This window comes from Corapipo altera, unplaced genomic scaffold, assembly GCF_003945725.1.
Source record: "Corapipo altera isolate COAL_440 unplaced genomic scaffold, ASM394572v1 47, whole genome shotgun sequence".
NCBI lineage: Eukaryota > Metazoa > Chordata > Aves > Passeriformes > Pipridae > Corapipo > Corapipo altera.
Genome location: NW_020884897.1, coordinates 9,158,815 through 9,182,110, shown reverse-complemented (window position 1 = coordinate 9,182,110; position 23,296 = coordinate 9,158,815). Strand labels below are relative to the sequence as shown.

At 41.9% G+C, this 23,296-nt stretch overlaps 1 protein-coding gene across 2 annotated transcripts in view; it reads left to right on the top strand.

The window, feature by feature from the left end:
* The window catches only part of DPP6 (dipeptidyl peptidase like 6), a 542,987-nt gene that overhangs the window by 50,838 nt on the left and 468,853 nt on the right, over positions 1-23,296 (top strand). Inside the window, exon 1 of one of the 2 annotated variants that reach the window (XM_027648437.1) lies at positions 7,559-8,003. The exons of the other annotated variant lie outside the window; for it this stretch is intronic. Within the exon in view, the coding sequence (XP_027504238.1) occupies positions 7,953-8,003 (51 nt within the window). The 5' untranslated portion in view covers positions 7,559-7,952. Of the gene's footprint in view, positions 1-7,558; positions 8,004-23,296 lie in introns of those variants that run through there. 2 annotated transcript variants of the gene reach the window in all.

The following is a 23,296-nucleotide window of genomic DNA, read 5'->3' as shown; positions in this document are numbered from 1 at the left end:
GTGTAGTGAAATAGTGAACCAACATATACCAAAGGCAGAATGCCTTCTGAGCAATATGCAATCACTAAGGCTTGTATTAAAAAGAAGGTTCATTTTTGTGTCCAAGTTTTCTACTTGGCTTAAGTGGCAACTGTACTGTTTTATACCAGCTGAGCCTGACTCATGGTGGTGTTACCCCTGGGAGGAAAATTCATGGCTATACCCTGGCTGCAGCTGTGGATTCAATGGCAGGACTTCTGTTGCTTTCAGTGGGATGAGCTTGCTTGGCTCTTAGTGCCTGGCATTTTCTTGGCAACATGTGAGATTCTTCTTGGTTCTAGGACTTGTGGTTTTGATATCATTCCAACTTGGCTGGGTTCACTGTCAGGAGTGAACACTTGAGTGAAGGAGACTTTGATCCTTTTTGCTTTCTCATCATAATTGTCATTAAAAAATGTAACTGTCAGAATGGTATTGAAATAAAATTAAACTTGTTTTAGAGGATAAAATCTGTTGCACAACAAACTTTCAAATGTTTACCACAAGTCTGTCTGTATTTTCATTTCAGTGTTAATGAAAAAAAAACTTAGCACATATGGTGCTTTCAGCATAGTATGTTTTAGTTAGTCTTTTGTGTATTTTTATGCATTTGTTTTTAAAGCTCTACAGTATCCACTTCTACTGTGAGAAGCTTGGTAGTACAGGATACTCTTAAGTTAGCAAAGACAGTGGAATCCATTGGTTAGGTACTTGAATTGGTGAAGTCCAGCTGGAAATCCAAAGTGCATTTAAGGGTGAGGATACTTGCTGGAAGAGATTAATGAGGTGTATGTCATTTCTACTGCAGGACTTGTGGCTTTTGAAGTATAAAAAATTAACTCTGATTAATCAGAAGTGGTGTGTGCCTGAAAAACAAGGTCTCATAATGCTTCCTATAAGCATTTTCCTGTTACTACTATTGAGTATAATGATTCTGCCCAGATTTTTCCTAGCATTCCCATGTATTTAAATTTCATACACCCAGACATTATGCAGAAATTATATTCTGAATGCTTTTCCTCCTACTTTGAATCCCTTAGCAACTTCAACAACTTCATTCATGGAAAAGTAATTATTTGAATTCTTTATATTTTTAGCTTTCATTAATGGTGTTTAAAAGCTGGAAATGGGAAAAAAACCCAAAACTCAGAAGTTTTAAGGTGGAATCTATATTTGTTGTCGAAAAATCCTCCGGCTTTTGTCCTCTTGTCTTAGCCTGCAGCTTCATGCCCACGTTGCACTACAGAACAAATCTGCTGCCTGTCTTAGGAGGAAACCTCATGTGCTCAGCATGGACAGGGAGTCATACACAAAATATATTTGGTACTTCAACCTAACAAAGTAAAAATACAGCACATTTATCAGTACTATAGATCTTAGGATGAGACCTGTCATCCAATCTGCTTTTATGAGGGCACAGTGGAAGGTTCTGCCCAGGCTGGGTGAGGTATCAGCATCCCAACTCGAAGGCACTGCCCCCTGTGAGCCTGTAAGCTCTTGGGTTTATTATGGACTTCATGAAATCGAGCTGGGGATCTCTCTATTGAACTTATGGTCTATTTGCACCTGAATAATTCACTCAGGGATAATGGGGAGTTGACTGCACTCCAGGTAGCTGTCCAGAGGTGATGTATCTCAAGTCAAATCCCCAATGAACCTAACAAATTACCATGTTTTACAAGAATTAAGTGTCAGAGCACATATATGGGCATTTAGTGTCTAAGTAGTGTCAGGAGACATCAAATGTGTTTAGCTCCTCACTGTTTCCCCCAGGATGGAATTGGTACATGATGAATAAACTGCAAATTCTCTGAGCATGTGAAGTTGCTAAGTCTTGTACCAAACTGGGAGGGATGGGAAGCGAATGACCCTGCTGTCAAAGAAAAAGGTTGGTAGTAACCCACCAAAATTTAAGAGTTTAAAAAAAAAGTAGAAATTAATCCAAAGATAAATCACTCTAAAATTCAGTGGTTTCTATCATATTCACTTTTTCCTCAGGAAACAGAGGATGTTGTCTGAGATAACATAATTCCCCTCTTTTCAGACTCTCCTCTCTCCTTAATGTTAACAAAGATGGCTTAAACACCCTCATGCGGTAAGAGCTAGCAAATATTAACTTTATAACAGCAGCTGCTCTGTCATTATTCTAACCTCTTGAAGAATTTGCAATCCTCAGAAATAAATTCTGAATCTATTTAACAGTTTATTTATGAAGTTTATTTACTTTATCTGTCTCTCCAATTTCTTCTCTGGAAGAAAAGCCTAGACTTCCTTAGAAGACAAAACTAGAAGGAGCAATCACAGCTGTAAATACTTGGGCAGAGTTCTGGGACAGTAGGAGCAAAGAGTTTTCAGAATAGTTTGGCTTGAGCAATGAAATTCTCAAAATTGATCCACTTAGGAAGAAAAAAAACGTTTCTTGGTGTAATTCTCTGGGGTTTTTTTCTGTGTTGTACTACTAAATACCACTATGGAATATATTTCCTGTTACTAAAGCTGTTTCTGACTTCCACTAGATTTGCACAGTGTAACACCCAACTATTTCATTTGGGATATCATCAATCCCATTCCTCTTGAATATTACAAGTTAATAGCAAGACAAGTACTGCAGACGATCTCTGCCTCAGTAATTATGTACTTTTCTTGGCACTCATTAGACCACATTTGTGGTTCACTTTTGGGCCCTCACTAGAAGACTGATATAAATTGGCACAAGTTCAGCAAAAAGCCACCAGGATGGGCAAGGGCTGGAGCACTTAAACATTGCAGACAGGCTGAGGGAGGGGAACTTGTTCAGTCTGGAGAAGAGATGGGTTTGGGGGGAACTGACAGCAGCTTTCCAGCTTCTTGGGAAGTTATTGAGAAGATGGAACCAAGCCTTCACAGCGAGGTATGGCAGGAGGATGAGAAGCAACAGGCATAACCTAAAGGAAGAAACTTTCAAACTGAATATAAGGAAAATTTTTATCCCTGTGAGAACAGTCAGCTATCAGAACAGGTGCCTAATGAGGTTGTGCAGTCCCCATCCCTGCAGGATTTCAAGACACGACAAAAGCTCTGAGCAACCTGGTCTGACCTCAGAGCTGACGCTGCTTGAACAAGAGGTTGGGCCAGAGACCTCCTGAGGTCTTTCCAGCCTGAATGATCTTGTCTCAAGCATTTGGGTTGGGTTCCACCACAGCATTTCTACTGAAAAGCAGTAACTTTCCTGGTTGCTTCACAGAAAGTACAAATCAGACTTCCCTGATGCTCAGCTCAGGCTATTGGCTCAGTGAAGGGAAGAAGATGTAAGTCACAGACAAAATGATGTGCTGTGGACCTGGGTCTAATGGGATGGGGAGGATGGGGAGAATTCAGAACCTAAGAATGTAGTATGGCTTGGCCTGATCTTAGAGAATACAGTTTTGAAATTAGGCTGGAGAGAAGCCTGAGCACAGGCTTGGGGCATTAAGCTGGCAGGAAGAAGATGAGATCCTCACAAACGGGTCTGACTGAGAAGAAAAAGCCATTTGTTGTATTTTGAAAACACAAATACTTTTATTGGGGAGAATAAAAAGTAACTTTAAATTAAGGAGATGAAGTGAAATCCTGATACTCTTAGAACTGACTTTTAGTACAACAGCTGTTGCATTTGTCTGTGGTCTTACATCCTTAAAATATTTTTCTTTTAAAATATTGAATAAATAAATTTAGCTATGCTCTGCAGCCAGCTAATACCTTGAGAAATTAATTCTTTCCTTCTATTCAGAAGGACTGTTCCTAGGCTTGTTTGGTGAGTGAGAAGGAGAGCCAGCTCCAAATGCACTGAAAGGGTTTTATTTGATAAAATAAATTCTTCCACTCTCCTATCAACAGGGCTTTAAATAAAGTATTGTGAATAGGATGTAAGCATTGTAGCCTGTGTTCCTTCTCAGATAAAGAAAGTCAGCCTCAGAGTACTGAAACTCACAGAGAATAGAATTAACTATGAGGCTTTCTTTTTTTTTTTCCCCTATATCTCATTCTGTTGGGGATGTGAGAAAAGCACATTTCCTCAAAATGGCCTATAAAAATGTTGGTGGATGAAGATGCCGTGTTGGTTTTGTCACAGTGCCTGAGATACAGAGGCTATCTCTAGATCAGATATAAAATCAAACCTTTCTGATTTCCCAGGGTTTTCCTCCTGTAATGCACCTTGGATACAGACGGACAGATTGCAGAAAAATCCTTTCTTATACAGGGGTTTCACTTCAGATCTTGCTGTTAAGATGCAGTTGAGCCTGGACTGAACTTTCACTCGCTTATATCAAAAGTAACTCTACTGACAAAGGAGGTGCACTGAGACCAAATCAGTGAATGCAGAAGTAACGAATTTTCCCAATTTCCCTCCGAGGAAAAGCCTGATATGATGAAGAAACATTTTCATGTTTTATTGAGGTTTCCTGGGTCAGATCTTTGGTCTTAAACACAGAAGCTTTTTAGCTACTTAAATCATACTACTTTCTTGGGTCCCAGGGTGATTGGCTGTCCTTTCACATCATTCAAAGAAAGTCAAAAACTGTTCCCTACAAAAATGTGGAAGAAATGCATTCACCATTTCACTTCCTAATCATAAAAAAGTTGATTGATTCCTTGTGCAGCAAGAGTAAGTATTTGTTGCAGCTCTAGTGACTTTCCATGAAAATGACATGGAGAACATCCATCCAGAAGAAAAGCTCAACAGTTGTTTGAGTGCTAGATGAGGGGAACTCCAGTGGGGTTAATGTACTTGAGGGAGTAATGTGGTAATATCACTTGCAGCTGTCTTAAATGTCCCAAACCTGAAGGACAGTTTCATTGACTATTTGCAATGGAATCATCTGGCCACAGCCTGGGGCACGAATCTGCAGCACAGATTTCAAGATCTGAGACCAAATCTTAGCTGTTCCATCAGCCAAGCAAAAACGGTTCAGAAGTGAAAGTTGTCATCCCAGGTCATGAGCGGCAGAACCCGAAGTCTTTGGGAATATGAGGGATGAAGTTTTGGAATCATCTTGGGAAGTGACACAACAGTCATTTCTTAAACAGACATTTTGATCTGTTACAAAAAGGGTCACTCTGTTATGAGTGCTTTGATCTTACTGGGCATAGGGTGATGTAGGCTGGGAGAGGCATCAGGAGGTCTCCAGTCCAACCCCTGCTCAGAGCAGGGTGACATCTGAGACCAGACCAGGATGACCAGGGCTTTATCCACTCAGCTTTCAGAAACTTCCAATGGTGGACTCTGGCCATAAAACTTTTCAGAGATAAACCGTTCACTATGTCTTTTCTGAAAGCATCAGATGAGTCAGAAATTAAGAATTTAAAGCTGTAAATAAGAATTTCTCTCTCATAATGTGTTTGCTATTTTTGCTGCAACATCACCAATGTCATTTTGCACAACACTGCAAAACACTGACTTTTGCTTCCTGTTTCTCATGAAATCTCAGGATTATAGGAGCAAACTTCATGGGAGAAGTAGAAACACAGTAATGTACAAATTCTGGCCAAATGGACCCTGGTTGGTGTTTAATAACGAAAAAATCTCTGGATGCTGTCAATGGTGAAACCAAGCATTTTGCCAGTAATCTCAACTTTAAACAAAGCTGTTTTAATCAAGGTAATTGCTACTTTTATGCCAATGGTACATAACTTAAATAAAAATAAGAGACAGTATAACTGCATGATGACAAAGCTGCCAGAGTTTAGTGTATGGTAAGTAATTCTATTGGTGTATAAAGTAATGCAGAAGGCAAATGGGATGACTAACAGTCAAGCAGATATATATTTTGCATTCATACATAATTAAAACACCTAAGAGTTAAATACTGAGATGCAACAGGAACTGCCTGATAAAACAGCAAAACTGAAGAAATCAAGAGAGCAGAGTTTGAGGAACATAACGAAGCACTTCCTGCTCAAGATGCACCTTTGTATGGGGTATAAGCAATTCCCAAATAAAGAAGGGAGAAAACAATCAAGACCTGCAAGCGAGAGGTGACATTTTTGTAAAACAAACCTCCCATAGGTAATCCTCAGAAGTACCAGCATCACCTGCCATTGGCATTTCCCAAGAGTGTCTTGGGGTCTCACTTCCCCATTACCACCATTTTCAAGATACTTGCTCAATGTCTTGGGTAACATTTTGTATTGAATATCTTTCAACAACTGGGTGGCTTAAAGAAAAGGAGTGTGAGCAACACTGTGGGATTGCAGATGTTGTGTCCTATTTCTAGTGAACTTTCTAGTGAAGTGTTACCTGTGAAGTGAAGATGCTGCAAGCTGTGAAGGACTAGAGTTTGAGGTGCTACAGATGGGCACAACAAAAGGACCCATGGACAAGTCTACAGTTCCTCTGCTGAAAAAAGAGAGAGTGCTTTTGTCTAGCCATTGGCTTTGTTCAACCTTGGATGACAAGAAGAGTTTCTGCTTTTTCTTCTTGGTTTCCCTTCTCAAATAGTAAGCAAATCACTTCTCAGAGTTTGTTCTCTCCTTTTGAGTGAGCAACATCCAAAGAAACCCTGTTCATGCCAAATGCAATCGATGGGTACCTAATTCTCCTGGAAACTTAATGACTTCTGGTGCATCAGGGAGAGACAAAGAGACCACATTCTGCAAGGATTTTTTTTTCTGTGTGCAGCCCGAAGTGTAAACCTTTGGGATGGTGGCAAGGTTGTGTCCCTGGAAAGCTGCACCAAGGAGAGGAGGAACAACGTTCTCACGGGGGCAGCAGGATAGGACCATCTTCCAACGGCTGCTCCAGCCACCTGTGGGGCAGCTCACCTGAGGGACTGCGGCTGACAGCGGTGGGAAACCTCACACCAGCGTGGGCACCGCTGGAAAGGCGCAGAGGCCACGGCCAGTTCAGCCGCAGCCCGGCGCGGGCGATGCCCTTGGCTTTGCATTTCCCCGTGCAGGAGGCGAGCTCCGGCATCCCCTTGCTCGTTCATGCCCCGGATCCCAAACCCTGGCGTTGGGGCAGGTTCCTGGAAGCGCCCCATCCCCCCCGACAGCGGCCCGCGCATCCTACGGGAAGAGAGTGGGAGGGGAGCGGCGGGTCCGGGGGGTCTGCGGGCAGAGGGAGCGGTGGGTCCAGGGGGATGCGGGCAGAGAGGGCGGTGGGTCCGGGGATCCCCGGGCAGAGTGAGCGGTGGGTCCGGGGGTCTGCGGGCGGGCGGGCAAGGGCGCAGCCATGGAAACGCGCCGTGCATCCCCCTCTCCCCGCGGCAGCTCCGCTCTATTCCCCACCCTCCCTGCACCAGCCGTGGCCTGGCCGGGGCCGCGCCGGCTCAGCTGGTGAACAGTTAACGCCGGAGAGGCGGCTCCTCTCCCCACACCCTCCCCGGCTCGTGTTGTGAAAAGCGTGTGTCCCCCACCCCCTGGAGAGCGGCGAGCCGGGCACGGGGAGGGGGCGACCACCCCTCCACCCTCTCCAGCTCCCTCCTTTTTATTTGTTGCCCTCCCCCGCCCTCTTTTTTTCCTGCAACTGGTCTCCGGGGTGGGCTCGGCTCGGCGGGACCTCCCGAGCCCGGGGCGTCGGCCGGGCATGGCCGGGGCGGGGGGCGTGTGTGCGGCTCCCTCCTGCCCACCCCGCCCCATCGGCTCCCGCAGGGCAAAAGCTGGATCAGGGTGGTGACAGAGCCGGGTGCCCTCGCTTCTCCCGCCTCCCCTCCCCTCTGACAGGGGCTGGTTTATTTTTATTGCCTTTTTTTCTTTTTCTTTTTCTTTTGGGGCAAAAGGAGAAATATATATTGACAGGGTGGGGAAGGAAAAAAAAATAGAAAGCAGGCACCCTCCCCCTCCGCTGCTCGTAGTCCCCTCCACTCCACACCAAAAAGAGCCATCGCAAGTACACGCCAGTTCTTCACTAAAGTGATCCAGCCGCTGGATTAAGTAACTCTCGGGGAACAGCACACGCACGCACACACACGGCAAAAATGAAGGAAAAGGCAATGTTTCAAACGGCTAAAATGCAAGGAAACATGATGGTAAGTGGCTGCTGCTGGCGCCTCCAGTGACTGTAAGTAAGTGTCGGGGCTCCCTGCTCGTCTCGGCGCCGCCAGACCCCGCTGACGGTCGGTGCGGAGCCCCCGCTGCTGGGGCTGAGCTGGAAGGGGAGGCAGGCGAGGGTCGCCTTTGCGTGGTGTCTGTGCCCTGCTTAGTGTCTGTTCCCCCTCTGAAGGGGGTCGCGGGTGCTGCGGGGGTGCCGGGGCGTCCCCCTTTGTCAGGGGAGCGGGGGCGCAGCGCGGGCGGGGGGCGCGGGGCTCGGCGGCGCTGGGGCATCGCGCTCGGCACGGCCAACTTCGCCAAGTTGATGACCACGATGTGTGTGCGTGAGCTGAGTGTGTCTGTGTGTGTGTGTGGTTTACCTCGCCTTTTCCTCCGGTATTACTAGTGGAAACATTTGCCTCGATGCCAATTTTTTAAAATACCTACTAGGAATGCCTTTAAAATAATCCCCCTCCTCCCTTAAGGAAAAAAATAAAAGCATCCAGCTGCTCCGCCGGAAGAAGTGATGGTTGCCATCTTGTGCTGATGGGAATATGTTGGTGTGTTTTGCCTGCTGGTTGACCCGCTGGGGGCGGTGGGGCTGGGGGTGTTGCTCCAGGGTCCCGCATGCGGCGCCTCCGCAGCCGGGAGGCAGCTCCCTGCGGTGGGGCGGGGATGCACCGCAAGGTGGGAGAGGCTTCAGGGCTCTCTGCTTTAAAGCCAACTTATTTCAAATAACCTGAAGCTTGTAAAGGGTACCTGTTGGTCTCCTGTTCCCTCCCTCCCATCAAGCAGAGCTCTCCTATCTGACTTTTGCCTCCCCAGGAGGGGAAATGTTAATATTTAATACAGAGGTAGTGTTTGCTTCTCTCATGCCTTGTGTTGACGTGTTCAAGAGACAGCCAAAGTCGTCTCCATCCTTTAATTAAGTTCTGTAGTAAAATGCTTTGCTGGCTTTTTAAGGAAGTGCCTTCTTTTCCAACTCCAGTAATACTGCTTTTTCCAGCGGTAGTGTTTAAGAGGAAGGTGCAATGCTATGTGACCTGTGAATTCAACTAAGGGAACTGAACAGGAACTTCTGCAAACATTTTTTTCAGGAGAATTGCACAGCCTGTGTGATTGCATCGTGCTCCTTTTATTGTGCTTTTTAAATGCCTGAGAAATATCTGGTGCTGGAACTTTTTTAACATGGGAAAATTTAGACTATTATTTGCTTAAGCTACTGATCCTAGAGGTCATTATAGCCTTTGATTAGGTTGTTCTCTATCAGTAAGAAAAAATAATTAACCACCTGAGAAGACATTGTTGGATTTAAGTGCAGGGGGAACCTAATTTACATACACAATGTCACAGAATGAATAAAAACCTCTCACACATTTTCCTTGCTGGTCTCTGAAGTCAGGGAATGATGAGCAGGCAGGGATTCCCTCACTGCTACTCAACACAGGGCTAGAGCTTCTGCTGGGATTTCTGGCTAGTGCTTCTGAGCGTGGCAAGATGGATCCGCACATCCACACCTCTGCGAGATGAGCAAGGGCTGGCTGATCGATCTGCACCCAGGGCTGTGCAGCAGGGGCTGCCCACAAGTCAAACCTGCAGCCAGAGACAATAGTTTTTGCTCCCGACTCAGACAGGAGCAGAATCTGGCCCCTCAGGCTGCCAAGTCACAGTTATTTCTTACTGTCACTTGGAGCAGCCTCCCTGGACCTGAATGCAAGGTTTGCCTTTGGAGAACTCATTTTTGAGGCACTGTGAATCAAATTTAGAGGCAAGGAAGATGTTTAGTTGGTACAGGTGGTTTCTTTAATTAATGCCTGTGTTTTTGTGGTCCACTTAAAACACACAAACACACACCTGGTTTCTGTGTTAATCTGGTCTGTGGTTGCAACTGGATCTGCAGTTTATTTAAGCAAGAATTAAGTTTAGATGAATGTGTGAGCTTTAAGATATTTCGATAGATTTTATATTTCTTCAAGATAGTATTTAATGGACCTAATCCTGAAATTTCAGGTACAGTTTCGATGGAAATTCCAGCAGGTTAAGTCTAGTACTTTCTTTACCCTTTTCCTTAAGCAGTTGTTTAAAAAATAGTATTTTTGCTTATTTATCACTTTTGTTACAATTGGAATTTGAATACTGAACTACTCATGTTAACACCTAATGCTGTGAATGTCTTTCCTCACATACCTGGCAGTCATTGGCAATACAGAGTTGGGGTGTGTGGAATCCCAGGAGATGCATTACGGTGTGCACTGCATTAATTGCCTTAGCAGAATTTGAAAAGTCATTGAAAATTCAAGGCCCACCATGATTTTCTTTTTTTGTTTGCTTTTTTTTTCTGGCAGTTTTGCTGTTGTTTAGAATCTTGACAAGCTTCTAACTATGTATTGATTTTTCTTAGCTTTAAAAATCTTTGTTAAATTGAGCTATATCATTCTTAAAATGATGTGACAGCGAGTGATAATACTGACATAGTGGTCCCTGGCCATGCAGTGGACCCTTTTTAACTGCAGTAATAGGTCATGGAGCTATCACACCTGTGATTTCTTTATTACCTAATTAAACCAGTAAAAAATGAAGCTATTCTTGTGACACTGAGATAAATGTTTTTATCCTTGTGGCAGTATTTCACCAAGGATTTTTTTGTTTGTTTTTTTTGGGTTTTTTTTTTGAACAACAACAGTTACCTGGAAAGGTGCCTACTTTTATTTTACTGCTGTATTTCCCATTCATCATTTGAGCCAGGGGAATGTAACTTACAGAAATAGCTTAGGCTCTTACAGTGGTTTTTTTCTTAATTCTACTTAAATGCTGTAGGGAGTGATTAATACACAGTGGTTTCTTGTAGTAAGAACTGATGCACCCTTGAGTTTTCCAGCCTTTTGAAGTTTAAGTGCAACAGTAGGGTGTGCAGATAAAAGTTTATCACTTTTGGAGGCAAATTTAATGCACTTGGATTTGATCCTAACTTAAGGTTTGGGTATATAATTTATTTCATTAAAATATTCCAGTCTTTTCCCTTACACATTCAGTTGTCAGGTCAAGGATAATAGTACCAACTTGTTTTATTCTACTCTTTCCTGTGTCTTCCCAGAGATTGATCTATCATGTCACACAGGCTTTTTGTTTTTTTGTTTTTAATGGATTTACAAGCAAATGCATCCAAAAGAGCTGTTTTGAAGAGGGCCTCTACAGTAGTGCCAGATTCTTTTCTTACATAGACCCATGCAAATCCCAATTTGGTAGAGGTACAGCTGCAACAGAGGTAATAAGGAACTACTGCCTTTGATTGTAGACAATTAGGGGAGTGAAAACAATGGGCTTGGTGAGAGTGCATAGGGGTCTTGAAGGCAAACTTAATGTTCTGGATGTGAGCATCCTACTATTTTGGCACATTTAGTGGTCAGCAAAAGGAGTGAGCTGCTGTAGCTGTCTTTGTCAGAAGGATGTTGCTGTGAAACTCTTGCTCTGAGTTTCCATCTAACCAGCAGTTGCTTTAATGTTTGGCAACTACTGAGAGAAACCGTAGTGGATGTGTCACTTTTCTGTTTTACTCTGATGAATAATGTATGAATAGAGCAAAAGAGACAACATTTTGTTACACAGAGTTCATTGAGAAGACTTGTAGAAGAAGCTGGAGATTTAGAAGTTTAGTTTGACCATTTAAATTCCAACTCTGATAGCTGCAGTTTGGGTGTGCATATAAAATACCCAAATAAAAATAAGCCCAGTGGCAAGTGTTATCCCCTAGAAAGTCTGCTAACACCTCTGAGGCCTCAGGGACCTCAAGAGTACAAATGGCATGAAGGCTAAGCTACTCTGTCATCCTTGAAGTGCTCTTCCCGGAGACACACTGGTGCAGTCAAGTAGAAAATCCAACCTTGCCCCTGCGCATTTTTTATTTATGGTGCCTCTCATGAGCAATAAATTCATATTATAACAAATAAGACATTGATGTTCCATTGCAATTTCCCCAAAAATATTTGCCATGTTTTACCTACAGGTTTGTTTCTTGCAGTGTTAATCACATTGCACTGAAACATGGTAAAGTGCTGCTGAGCTAAGAATGCAGTTATCCTACCCTGGGCTAAAGAAGCTACATGTTGTTCTTGAAGCTCCCACGCTGAAATATGGGGTGGAGTTTCTGATCCAGTGCAGCTCCCTGCTACTTTAGCCTTCCCTCTGTTTTATATTCAGCTTGACTTAGAAGCAAAATGCAGCCCAGTCTTTGTGTGCTGTTTATCAGCTGTCTACTACCTCTGCTGAAACATAAGGACCTCCAGAGCTGAAAGCAAGGGGGCTATGGTAGCAGTTCCCAAATGAGCTATCATGACTTCAACTGAAGTTTAAAGCCAGACAGGAATTCAGTTGCTAATCCTACAGCAAGAATTGCAGCAGAAAATTATTGGAGCTGCTGCTGCTGCTTAGTGAAAGGCAAGTTGTGTTTTGAGGACTGTAACAGTGTGGTTTCTTTTCTGGGTCAGGCATAAAGGGGAGCAGGGGTTCCTCTCTGTTAGGATAATATGTGTAGCAGGCATACAATCCATAGGAGGTACTGGAGTTTGCTGTGGAAAAGCTGTAAGATATGCTGAGGGTGTTCTGATGTAATGTTGATAGTTGATGGAAATTAAGAGTCTTTGCACATTTAAAGTGGGATGGCAGAGAGCTCCACGAGCTCGATAGGATCCTAATGTTGTCCATGTAATGTAGAGTATTCTTTTAGATATATTTTTACTTAGGGGATAGAGAAGTGCAAAGCCTGCCCAAGGTGTATTGGAATTATGAAGGATTCACTAAAGGTTCAGGAAATACATGGTGTCAAGCCATCTCAGAATAATTTTGGGAGCCATGTGAAGCACTCCATATTGCTCTTTCCACAGCAGTGGGAGATTGAAGGGAAGCTTGTGGTCTAAGTTTAATTCTCACCTTTACAAAGGTTCAAAATCACAAATCTGATGGTGCTACTTACACCTGCATCTTTTTCTTCAGTATTGCTCTGCAGCTTCTCTGGTTCCTCTTGCTTGCAAGGAAAAAGGTACACTTTGTGTTAATTTCTCCCTTCCTCCTCTGAGTTGTCTGACTGTTCACAGGATAGTCTATTCCCTCCTTCTCTCTCTGAATATTTTCTCTGCTTTCCCAAACAGTAAAAGAGGAGAATTGGAAGGGACTGTTATGATTTTACTGGATGACAGCTGAGTGGGTAGCAGTAGAGCCCTGAGCAGCAACAGAGCCGCAGAGCTGTCTGTGCAGTTGGGGAGACAGCATTGCACTCATTTGCATTTGAGAGGTTACGTTTATTCATCGATGAAGTCTGGATTTGCTTGTTCTTTCTAAAGATAAATACCTAAAATTTAAGTTTGTAGGTGTGTTGATTACCTGAAGCTATTTGTTGAGGAGGGTTTCTCTCTCTGTGCTGTGGAATGAGTCTTTCAAGTGCTGTCAGTTCCAAGTGTCAGTCTTGTATATCTCAGAGGTCTCATTTCTTGGCAGAGCTTTGCACTCTTAGTATTAGCCTGACTGACTATATAAAGGGGAAGGCAATAGAGAATCATGCCTAAAAACACCTCTGGTTGGTACAGAAGCTCCAGAAGCAACAGGCTCTTTAGTGGAGCTGACAGAGGCAGAAGAAGATTCAAAGCTGGAAGTTGGAGTCAGAGAATTTCAAACTAGAAGATAAAGTTCCCAGTTTTTACAGTGAAGGTGATGAACTGCTGGAGCAGTCTCTGTGGGAGTACAGTAGTTCTTCATTAGAACAAGATGGGGATAGGATTCTTCTGACTAAGTACTGGCTTCTCCAATATAGACATTTATATCTCAGTTAGTCAGCCTGGTCTCTCTTTATAATTTAGTCAGTGGAGTCTGGAGCATGATTCATCCCATCTTCACGTAGATGTGTAAGATGGGCCGTAGTACCTGCACTCTTAAATGCCAATTTCTCTCCATTGACTTAAGGAAGTATGGGGTACAAGCTGTACCATAGATGTCTGCCCTGCAGACAGTCTGTCTGTTGCCTAAACATAGTCATAGATATACCAGAGCATCTCAAATGACACTAAGCACCCCATCAGGCCTCTGCTGTTACATGAGACAAATACTACTCTGCACATCTGTCCAGGGTTTGTCACTGGCATCTGCAGTGGCATGTGAAGAAAAATGAGCTCCATATTTGGAGCTTTGCTCTTTCTAAGTCCCAGCATACTTGTGCAGAAGTAGGTTCAGTCTCCCAGCACCACAGTCCAACTGTAGCAAGAGAGGAGCTCCATATCAGCAAAAGATGCCATCTTGTATCAGAAATCTCTTGGCCTATGGTTTCTATGTATACAGAGCTGCCACAGAACATTATGATGCACCCCTAGCTTTAAAATTATTTTGTCCAAGTAGTTTAATGCCATCACAAGTGCAATACATGGATTTATTCTTCTAGGTCTGTGTTTGCATGTGTGCTGTCTGTACAGTGGCTCACGTGAGATTAACAAGCAAAGCCCATTTATTAAATTGTTTTATGTACTCTAAATCTCATGTAATCCACTAATGCATAATGCTGTCACTTAGTAAGCTTGGCATTCCTTCCCAATGGAGCATTGCATTTAGCAGGTTCCCATAGTATTCAATCCTTTTGAAAAGGCTGCAGTTGAGAATAAAAAAAAATAACACTAAACCATTAGAACCTGAATGCTTACAATGCACTGATAACAGTGACCCAGCTGTAGCATGCATTCACCTGTGGATTGTGTGGATTTTCTATCCTTTTAAGGACGCTGTAGCAAGCAGAGCTTGCCTTGTAGCAAGCAAAGTTTGCATTTGTAATGTCCTGATTGCCCTTGAAGTGGATTATCAAGATTATGTCAAAACACTGCATTTGCAAAAACTGTTTTTCTGCACCTGTGTGGGTATTGGTGAGATCCTGAAAATTCCTGGAGCACCTGTTTAGACTGTGCACTGGGAAGTGTGTGTCTTGCAGGTGATTTCCAAGCACAAAAATTTTCCCTGTGGGTTCTGTATGTCCAGCAATATCCTCTTTGTTGCTATAGAAGTGAAGGATGGGAACAGAAGTAGTGGAATTGCCTGTGGTATCTCGACTGGTGGGGGGGAGAATTATTACATGTGTAACTGAATCTGAGTCCAACCCTCAATTGTAAATAGATGTTTCCCAAACCGCAAGGTTACAAGGCACAGTAAAAGAATTGCAAACTCAGTGTACATCCAGTGACCAGTTTAGGATTTTGTTTGTGAAAAGGCCTCTTTCATGGTGTGACTCACTGTTAACTGATTACATTGCCAAATATGAAGTATTTCTACCATCTCATCTCTATGTACTATGGAATAATGACTTTTGATGTTATCTTGAGATGCACCCAAGTTTCCAGTCAAAGCAGGTGTGAGAAAACCAACCTTAAGACAGTGGGGTGAGCTGTGGTGGTGAATGTTGCATGTCCAGGACGGCAAGCAGAGTGGTCAATGCTGTGGAAAATCCCTGTCAAGTTACAGGGAAATACTGGCCAGAAGATTTTGTCAACTCAGGCATGTGTAGAGACAGACTTGGCATGAATTCCAGTCACACACTGCATAGCCTCATTCTGTAGTCATTATTCAACACTTACTCAAGCAAAACTTTTGCCAAACTTAACGGGTTTACTACGCCTGCTGAAATGAGTAAGAATTTTGTCTGAGGCTCAGGTGCCTTCAGACCTGACTCTCAATACATAACCCCACAATGTTCCGTGCCACTGGGGATTTTCAGTAGTTTTTAAAGGATAGCAAACAGTGAAATATACTGCAGTTGACAAGAAAAAAAGAAGGAGGTGATGGGCATGGTAAAAAAGCAAGCGGAAGAAAAGCAGAGTGAGGTGGTTAAGAGAGTGCTCTGGATCTTTTAGTTCATCTCTTTTTAGAAGTTGTCCCCCGTGGAGAACCCCATCATCCCCTCCATCAGCAGTATCCCAGAGCATTCTGCATACCTCCACTTTTGTTTATGTTTGTTTTCACTGATGATGATCATCTGGAAAACATACTGAAAATGAAACATTTTTATTTGTTTATCATTTGGGACTGAAGTTATTAAAAACATGGAGAAAAATTGAAATGATAGCTTGCCATGTTTTCTGTAAACACTGAGTAGTTCTTCTGCAACATTTGATATAACTAAAGTAACCTAGAAATAAGCTCTTTTGTTGTGCCTAATTATGAGGATGTGAAAAATATGCTTGTAATAATGCCTTCTCATCTGGCTGTGAGGGGGCTGAAAGTACCTCTTATGAAGATCTAGTTTGTAAAGCGAGTGATTGTAATGCAGGATCTGTTAAAAACTGGATCTGGGATTTACACGAAGGATACGTAAAATGCTGTAGGTAGAGCAGTAATTTAGACATTAGTTGTGGTTTCTATCAGTATGACTTAGCCATTCCTGATCTCACTATTTGAGAGTTTTTCTCAGGGAAGAGAAATTCATGTTTTATTCTCTGTTAATTTTATGTTATTCTCCGTGCATTTTATTTCATTTGAATTAACCATGTACATCTAAATTTGTAATGTGTTAAAACCTTTGTTAAGAGAGGTCCTATTTGGTTGGATTTGGACATTCTTGTAGGAATAAAAATCTCTGTAGAAGATTCCAGAAATTTTAAAAGTAAGATTTACTTATCTCCTTTTTTTGTTCCAGTATCTTGGGTTTTACAGATGCACCTTGTTTTTTTATAAAGAGAGCATATCTCATTATTTTCCTAGTCAGATTTTAACAGAATTGCAGTCTTGGTAGGGAAAGAAGGCTGTTGGCAATATCTAAGGGTAGCAAATAAATCCTATGCAATAGCAATTAAAGCAAAAATCACGTACTCCAGAGGCGTGCTCCTTGTTATGTTCCCTGTTCAGCGGTGTACTTAAGCACCTGTTTAACATTAATGGTAAGCATATGCTTAAATGTTTCTGCTGACTTGGGAGTTATGAGAAGCCTGCCTTGCACACACAATAGTTGAACAGCCCATTTTCCATCTGTGTGCGAGCCCAGAGCATGGTGCTAGCTGAGCATTTTCCAGGTTAATTAGATTGGCATAACAAGTTCCCTAGTGGACTCTGTGCAGTCATCAGCTCTTCTGTGCTCTCCAGCTATTGGGAGCTCTGCTTCAAGTTGTGTATCTTGTGCTGGTAACTGAAAGAGAATATTGCACTGTATTTCACCAGTGTGTTCAAATGGAAACAATTGAATGGATTGAGAGTACACCATAAATATAAATTTGGCTCTATATTTCTGGCATGACTATGGTGCATCCTTCAAATGCACAGTGTCTACCAAGGACTATTTATTCTATAGAGATACCAATAATGGCTGTGCTTTCATGAATTATGCATGTATTTGTCCCTAAACCTCACCTGGATGTGATTTGGAGTGTTTAAGATTTGAAGCTGGCTGTAAGTATAAATTGCAGATATTTTCTGTAAAATATAATGTCCTTACAGGTTTCTTTGCAATATTAATCAGAGTCCATCATACCTGCATCTACAATAAAAAAATTGAAATAAAAAGAATTCTAATTCAGTACAGGAAAAAAAAATCCTTGATACTCCAAAATCTTGCAAGAAAGGCAAAATTACGTGAAGTCAGAGGTGGTCTATTCATCTGTTCAATAAAGCAAGCAAGATGAGATGAAGTCCCATTGTAGAAATAAGGGGGCTATTATTTACCAAATGAAGAAAGGAAAATGACCCCACAGAATGCCTAGAAGCAACTTACCAAAGTGCAAAAATGTAGCAGTGAGCATCATATATACCATTTAGGTCTTTTGATGGGTTAAAATGAGAAGTAAATCACACACTTTTAGGGAGAGATTAAATAGATGAGAAGTATGATCATTTTAGATGGACTCAGTGGCACAAAATGTAGCTTTCCAGTATTTTCAGTGAGAGGCTGCCTTGGTTCCCTCTGAAGTTCCTCTAGTTTCCCCGTTTATACCATTCTATTACATTTGAATATCTGGTTTCTGGAGAGTTCCTTAGTATTTAATTTCCACGCTCAGGTTTGGAGGGATTTTTTTTTAATTTATTTTTATTTTTATTTATTTTTTTTTAATTTGGTTGGGGGTTTTGTTGTTGTTGTTTTGTTTTTGTTTGTTTTTTGTTTGTTCATTTTGTTTTGGTTTGTTTTTAACCTCTTAAGTTTTTAAGGAGTTATACCCTTGTGAAACATTGCATATCAACAGTGACATCACAGAAAATATTGAGACAAAGGGGGTTAATCTGCAGAAAGGTGACAAATGGCCATAGTGCTGTCCTGAGCTCTCTGCTTCCTGCTAGGGTAAGGAAGACGTACTATGAATAGATGTGACCACAGAAAGGCAGAGCAATGGAAAGACCAGAAGACTTTGGGCACTTTGCATTGGGTTAAGGGGAAGATTTCAATCTTCAGTCACAGTATGAAGCTGTCCTAAATTGATGGTTATTGCTGATTGTGAACATCCCTCGCTTGTTTGCTAAGGTGTGGGTGCTGTAATTGGAACTGCAGGAGTAATTGCCATGAACCAACTTGTGACCACACTGCTCAAGCGCGCTCTGGAGGTGACTGATGAGTCCACATTTCACATCTCTTGGCAGGAACCTCCCTTGTCCCCAAATGACTTCATTGTTACTGGAATTGAAATAATTTGCATGGGGGTTTTTTTCAGCTCAAAGGGCAGGATTCAGCCCTGAAAGATGCTTTTGTCCTGTGGTGTGTGAACACCTTTATGTTGCATGCAGGGGTTGAGACTGCAAGGCCTCCTGAGCCAAGGCTGGAGCAGAGTTGGAGGGAGAAGAGATGTGTCCTTAAGTGTGTACTGTGCCTGTAGGGCAGGCTCTGGAGCGGGCTGCCTTTGTGGACTGTGATTTTTTTCAGGGAGAGCAACTTGAAGGTGAATTGCCACGTGTGAAACACAGATGCTCAAGTCCTGGTTCCTGGAGTGAAATAACAAGCGAGTTAGATCTGTAGTCAGGACACATGCAGTCTCCATCCAGAGTCTGGATGTCAAAGAATGCTGCAGGTGATGAATTCATGCACAGGCACAACAAGAACTTGCGATGCATAGGAAGTGTTGGACTGGAGGATACAGAGTCTAGTTCCCACCTCTCCAAAGTAACCATAGCACAGTATCTTTGTTATTGGTGTATGCTGGAGAAATTGTGCTTGAGGCTAGGATTGCACAAGTCCATTGGATCACACAAGCTGAGCCCAGTGAACTCATTTACTCTTTGAAAAGTGAATTCAGTTATTTCTCTTGTGCCTTGTAAATGTGTCAGGTTGGCACATCTGTGCTCCTAGATTCTGTATCTTGTGCTTTCTCCATTTAGAGGTTCTCATAGTAAGCTGGTTTTCCTCTCTTGTAACTAAACATGTTGAGACTTGTAGCAGAAATATTAATATTGGTATGAATGAAATACAGATGCAAATATGTTTCCGTAAACACTGGAAAAAACAGTGAAATAAGTGTGGGAAGAATGTCATATACTGATAATAAAGAACATTGTTCCCAGCAGTAAAACTGAGGAATGTGCTGTGCTGTCAAGCCCAGAAGACCTGGGCTCTGATGAAAGCCACAGTACAGGCTTTTCTCCAGCACAAGACTCCACTTTCTAAGGACACTAAAAAGCCACAAGGTACTGGCACATTATATATGTGAGCACAATTCCTTCTCCTGTTATACCAATAGGGAGCTACAGCAGCTGAACAAATGTGCATTTTTTCAGACATACTCCATGCAAACAAAATCAGACAATGAGCTTCAACCTTGCTAATACTTAGGAATGCCTAACTGGGCAAGATTTGGAAGCAAAAGACCACCCATTCTCAACTGTTGGCTCATAAAAAGTATTAAAGAACTGCCAAAAAACTAACTTGTCATTACCAGTCAAGAAAAAATGAGTGTTTTGATGAGAACTTAAAGGTTGATATCCCTTATCTGCTCTGACACATGGAAATCATCTCAGCCAGACTACCTGAACACACATCTTGGTGCACATGACAGTATGATGGATGAACTCCAAGGGAGAGTGAGTGCGAGTGGATAAAACCAGTACATTCAAATTTTTTTAATAAATACCATCTTCTTCCTTAAGGTGCTATATTGGGGCCTTTTACACTAATTTCACACATGCTCAGGGATCGATGTCTTTCGTTTGCTGCTTGCTAACAACAAGGATCTGTGTGCTGGGGTAGGTCTCCCACCATATGGGAATGGGGGAAGGTTGCATCTCCGGACCTCCCCATCCATTTAAGGCACCTGTGTCAGTGAAAAATGTGACTGGAAACAATGATAGCAGAGTGGCTGGGTGCTGTCAGGGTCCAATGATGGAATGTGTTCAAATAATGAAGCCAAGTGCATTTTCAGATGTCTCAGTCTATTATGTCTATGCCATTACCTTTATCAATCAAATCTGTAATTCCATCAAGAAATGAAATCAAGTTTATTCGACGAGACCTATTTTCCAGAAGTCTGTATAGACTAACATTAATTATCCTTTAGTTCTTTATTAATTGACTCGCATTTCAGCTTTACTACTTTTCCATTCTTAGACAGAGTCCTTCCAAAGGGAGACCAACCAAGCTGGATCATTTCTCTGGGTAAATAGGGCATTAGTTTTGGAAAGGCTGGTTGTAAATGCTGTAAGTCATAAGAGTAAAATCAACAAGGGTGAAGAGGAGATGCAGGGAGACAGTTTGTGATACGAGGTGAGACAAAGCACCATCAGCAAGAAAGTCCATTTGGGATTCTGCAACATCAGTAAAATGAAGTGCGTGCATCTGTGAGAGGACAGGAGAGTGTGAGGCAGAGCAAATTGATGTTAATGAAAGTCCTAAACAATGGTATTGTTTGTTACAGATTTTGTTTGGAAGCAGTAGGAATGTATGCTAAAGGTATGAGGAGAGGCAAAAAATACATCAATGATTCTATGGAGAAACAACTTTATGATTAGAAGAAAGGCACTAAGAATTAGCTATAACAAGGACAGACAGAGATCTACACATGCTGTGCTGCAGTGGAAGTGTGTGTCACACTATCTGACTGAAAAGCTTGTGCCATATTGTTATGATATGGAGCAACTTAAGAAGCTGTTAATGCAAATGTGTCCTGCAGTGGGGAGAAACATAAGTCTAGAGATTTGGCTGTAAACGAGAGTAAGGACTAACCTATGATAATGAAATGCAAAGTGTCTGATCAAAATTCAGCATGTTATCTGAACAGTAAATCTTTTATATGAATATGTCACTTGAGCCCCATAGTCTACACAGTTTCCTTCTCACCGTATCTGTTGCCCTTGATGTCCACTGTGATTGCAGAGTGTGGTAGCATTCCACTATTCCCAACTTTATTTGCCAGCTGGAACTGGATGGCCTCAAATGGCTTTAAAGGTTTCCTGACTATTGGAGGCTCCAGGATGGGCAAGACAACTGTGATTTGTGGAAGTGTAGGGCCTTTGCATGGGGTTGAGTGAGTGAGATATTTGATCACAGGAACCTGTGCTGAACAGGGGCCACAGTGGTATCCTCAGCTTATCTTCATGCAGGCTTTGGCATGTCTCATGGTTTCTGAGGAGAAGCACTGTTCTGCAGTGAATATGCTTGGATTGGCATGCTGCAGTTTTTAATTTAGAGGGAGTTTGATAATGATTTCCTGTGTGACCTTGGACAAATCTCATAATTCTGCCATGCACAGGATATCTGTGTCGCTGCACAGCAGCTCTACCACCTCCTCCTGTGGTAACATGTCCTACCTGGAGCTTCTCACTGGTCTTTACCTCCATTCCCCATTTGTAAAATAGAGGTGATAATTTCTTCCGTTCCCTTTTTTCCTAAGTTTTGACTGTGGTATTTCAAGCTCCTGTACTATCCATCTGTATTTGTTTAGTATATAAATTGTGTCTTATTCTTCTAAGTTTAAATGCTTGTATATAATTAACATTACATGAAATGATACAAATGTCATTGATTTATTGAAGATATGACATTTAGAAAGGGATGATAGGAACATGTAAATCTGTGCAAGTCATTACAGCTTTTACATTAAGAATGTGATAGCTCCTTTGCAACCTCTTAGGCTGCACTTGTAGAACAGGTTTATGCTAAATTACTGAGAAAAACTGTGGATAATGTCTTCTATTCATGTCCATGTTTGTGGCTGAATCAGAGTTTCATTATGAATCTTAGCAGTATTTGTAATAGATAGTACACAGCAGTTAACTTTTTTTACTGGATCAGGCAATATCCTACATATTAATAAATTGATAATATTTCAGTTGATGAGAAAATTCTGACAGATAGTGGAGTCTAGTATAAAATTTTCAAATAAAATATTTCTTTCTGTATTTGCACCATTAACCTCATATAAGAACATCATGGTTTTGACAATGTCGTGTCTAGAAAAAGAGGAATCGAAGTACTCTGTCAAAGTCTGATATCTGGAAAAAAACATTGAAATGTAATCCTTGATGGTTGTTTGCTTTTGTGTTATCTAAATAATACAGGGAAAATTAATTATTTCAGTTTTAATAAAATGAGATAGTTTGATGGGAACTGAAATTTTGTTTACTGGGGAGTTTCAACAGTCCTTGTTTTCGTCTGCTTTGGAACAAAAACAAATATTAAAATAATTTTTCTGCTAAATGGAGATTTAATTTCCTTTTCTCACCTCACTTTTGCTTTTTAGCACATAATTTTTCCATCCATCTACAGCCTGTCAATACCATTAAAAATGTATTTTAAATTGAACAGACTGAAAAAAGTATATTTAGACACAAGCTATTAGTCTGTTCTTAATTCATCCTTTGCTTATGCAAGACCACAGTTCCCATGCACAACTCTTTTAATATTCAACATGGTGTTTTAAGCCTGATTTGACTCCTTTCAGGTTGTTTTTAGAGATAAAGTGAGCAGGACTTAATGTACCACAGTCCACAGGATAGAAACTTATTGTTTCTCTGTCTTCATCAGAAAGAGAGCTGCTGTTTGATATCTGTAATGGAGATGTTTGTAGCTTGCTCTGTGTTGAGGCCCCAGAGAGTCATTACAGCTTTTACAATAAGAATATGATAGCTCCTTTGCAACTATGAATATTCCTTTAAAAAACGTACTTTCAAAGTCACGCATTACCAAGTGCACGATGAACACTACAGGCATCCCTGGAGCCCTTGCCATGCACCATGGGCCGCTTTCAAGCAGACTGCTCTCGAGTCTCCGAATGGACAAAGCTTTCCAACATCCTAGCTGGATATGGCATCCAAATCCCACCTGGAGTATTCACTCTGGTATTAGTTCTACCCATTTAGATTT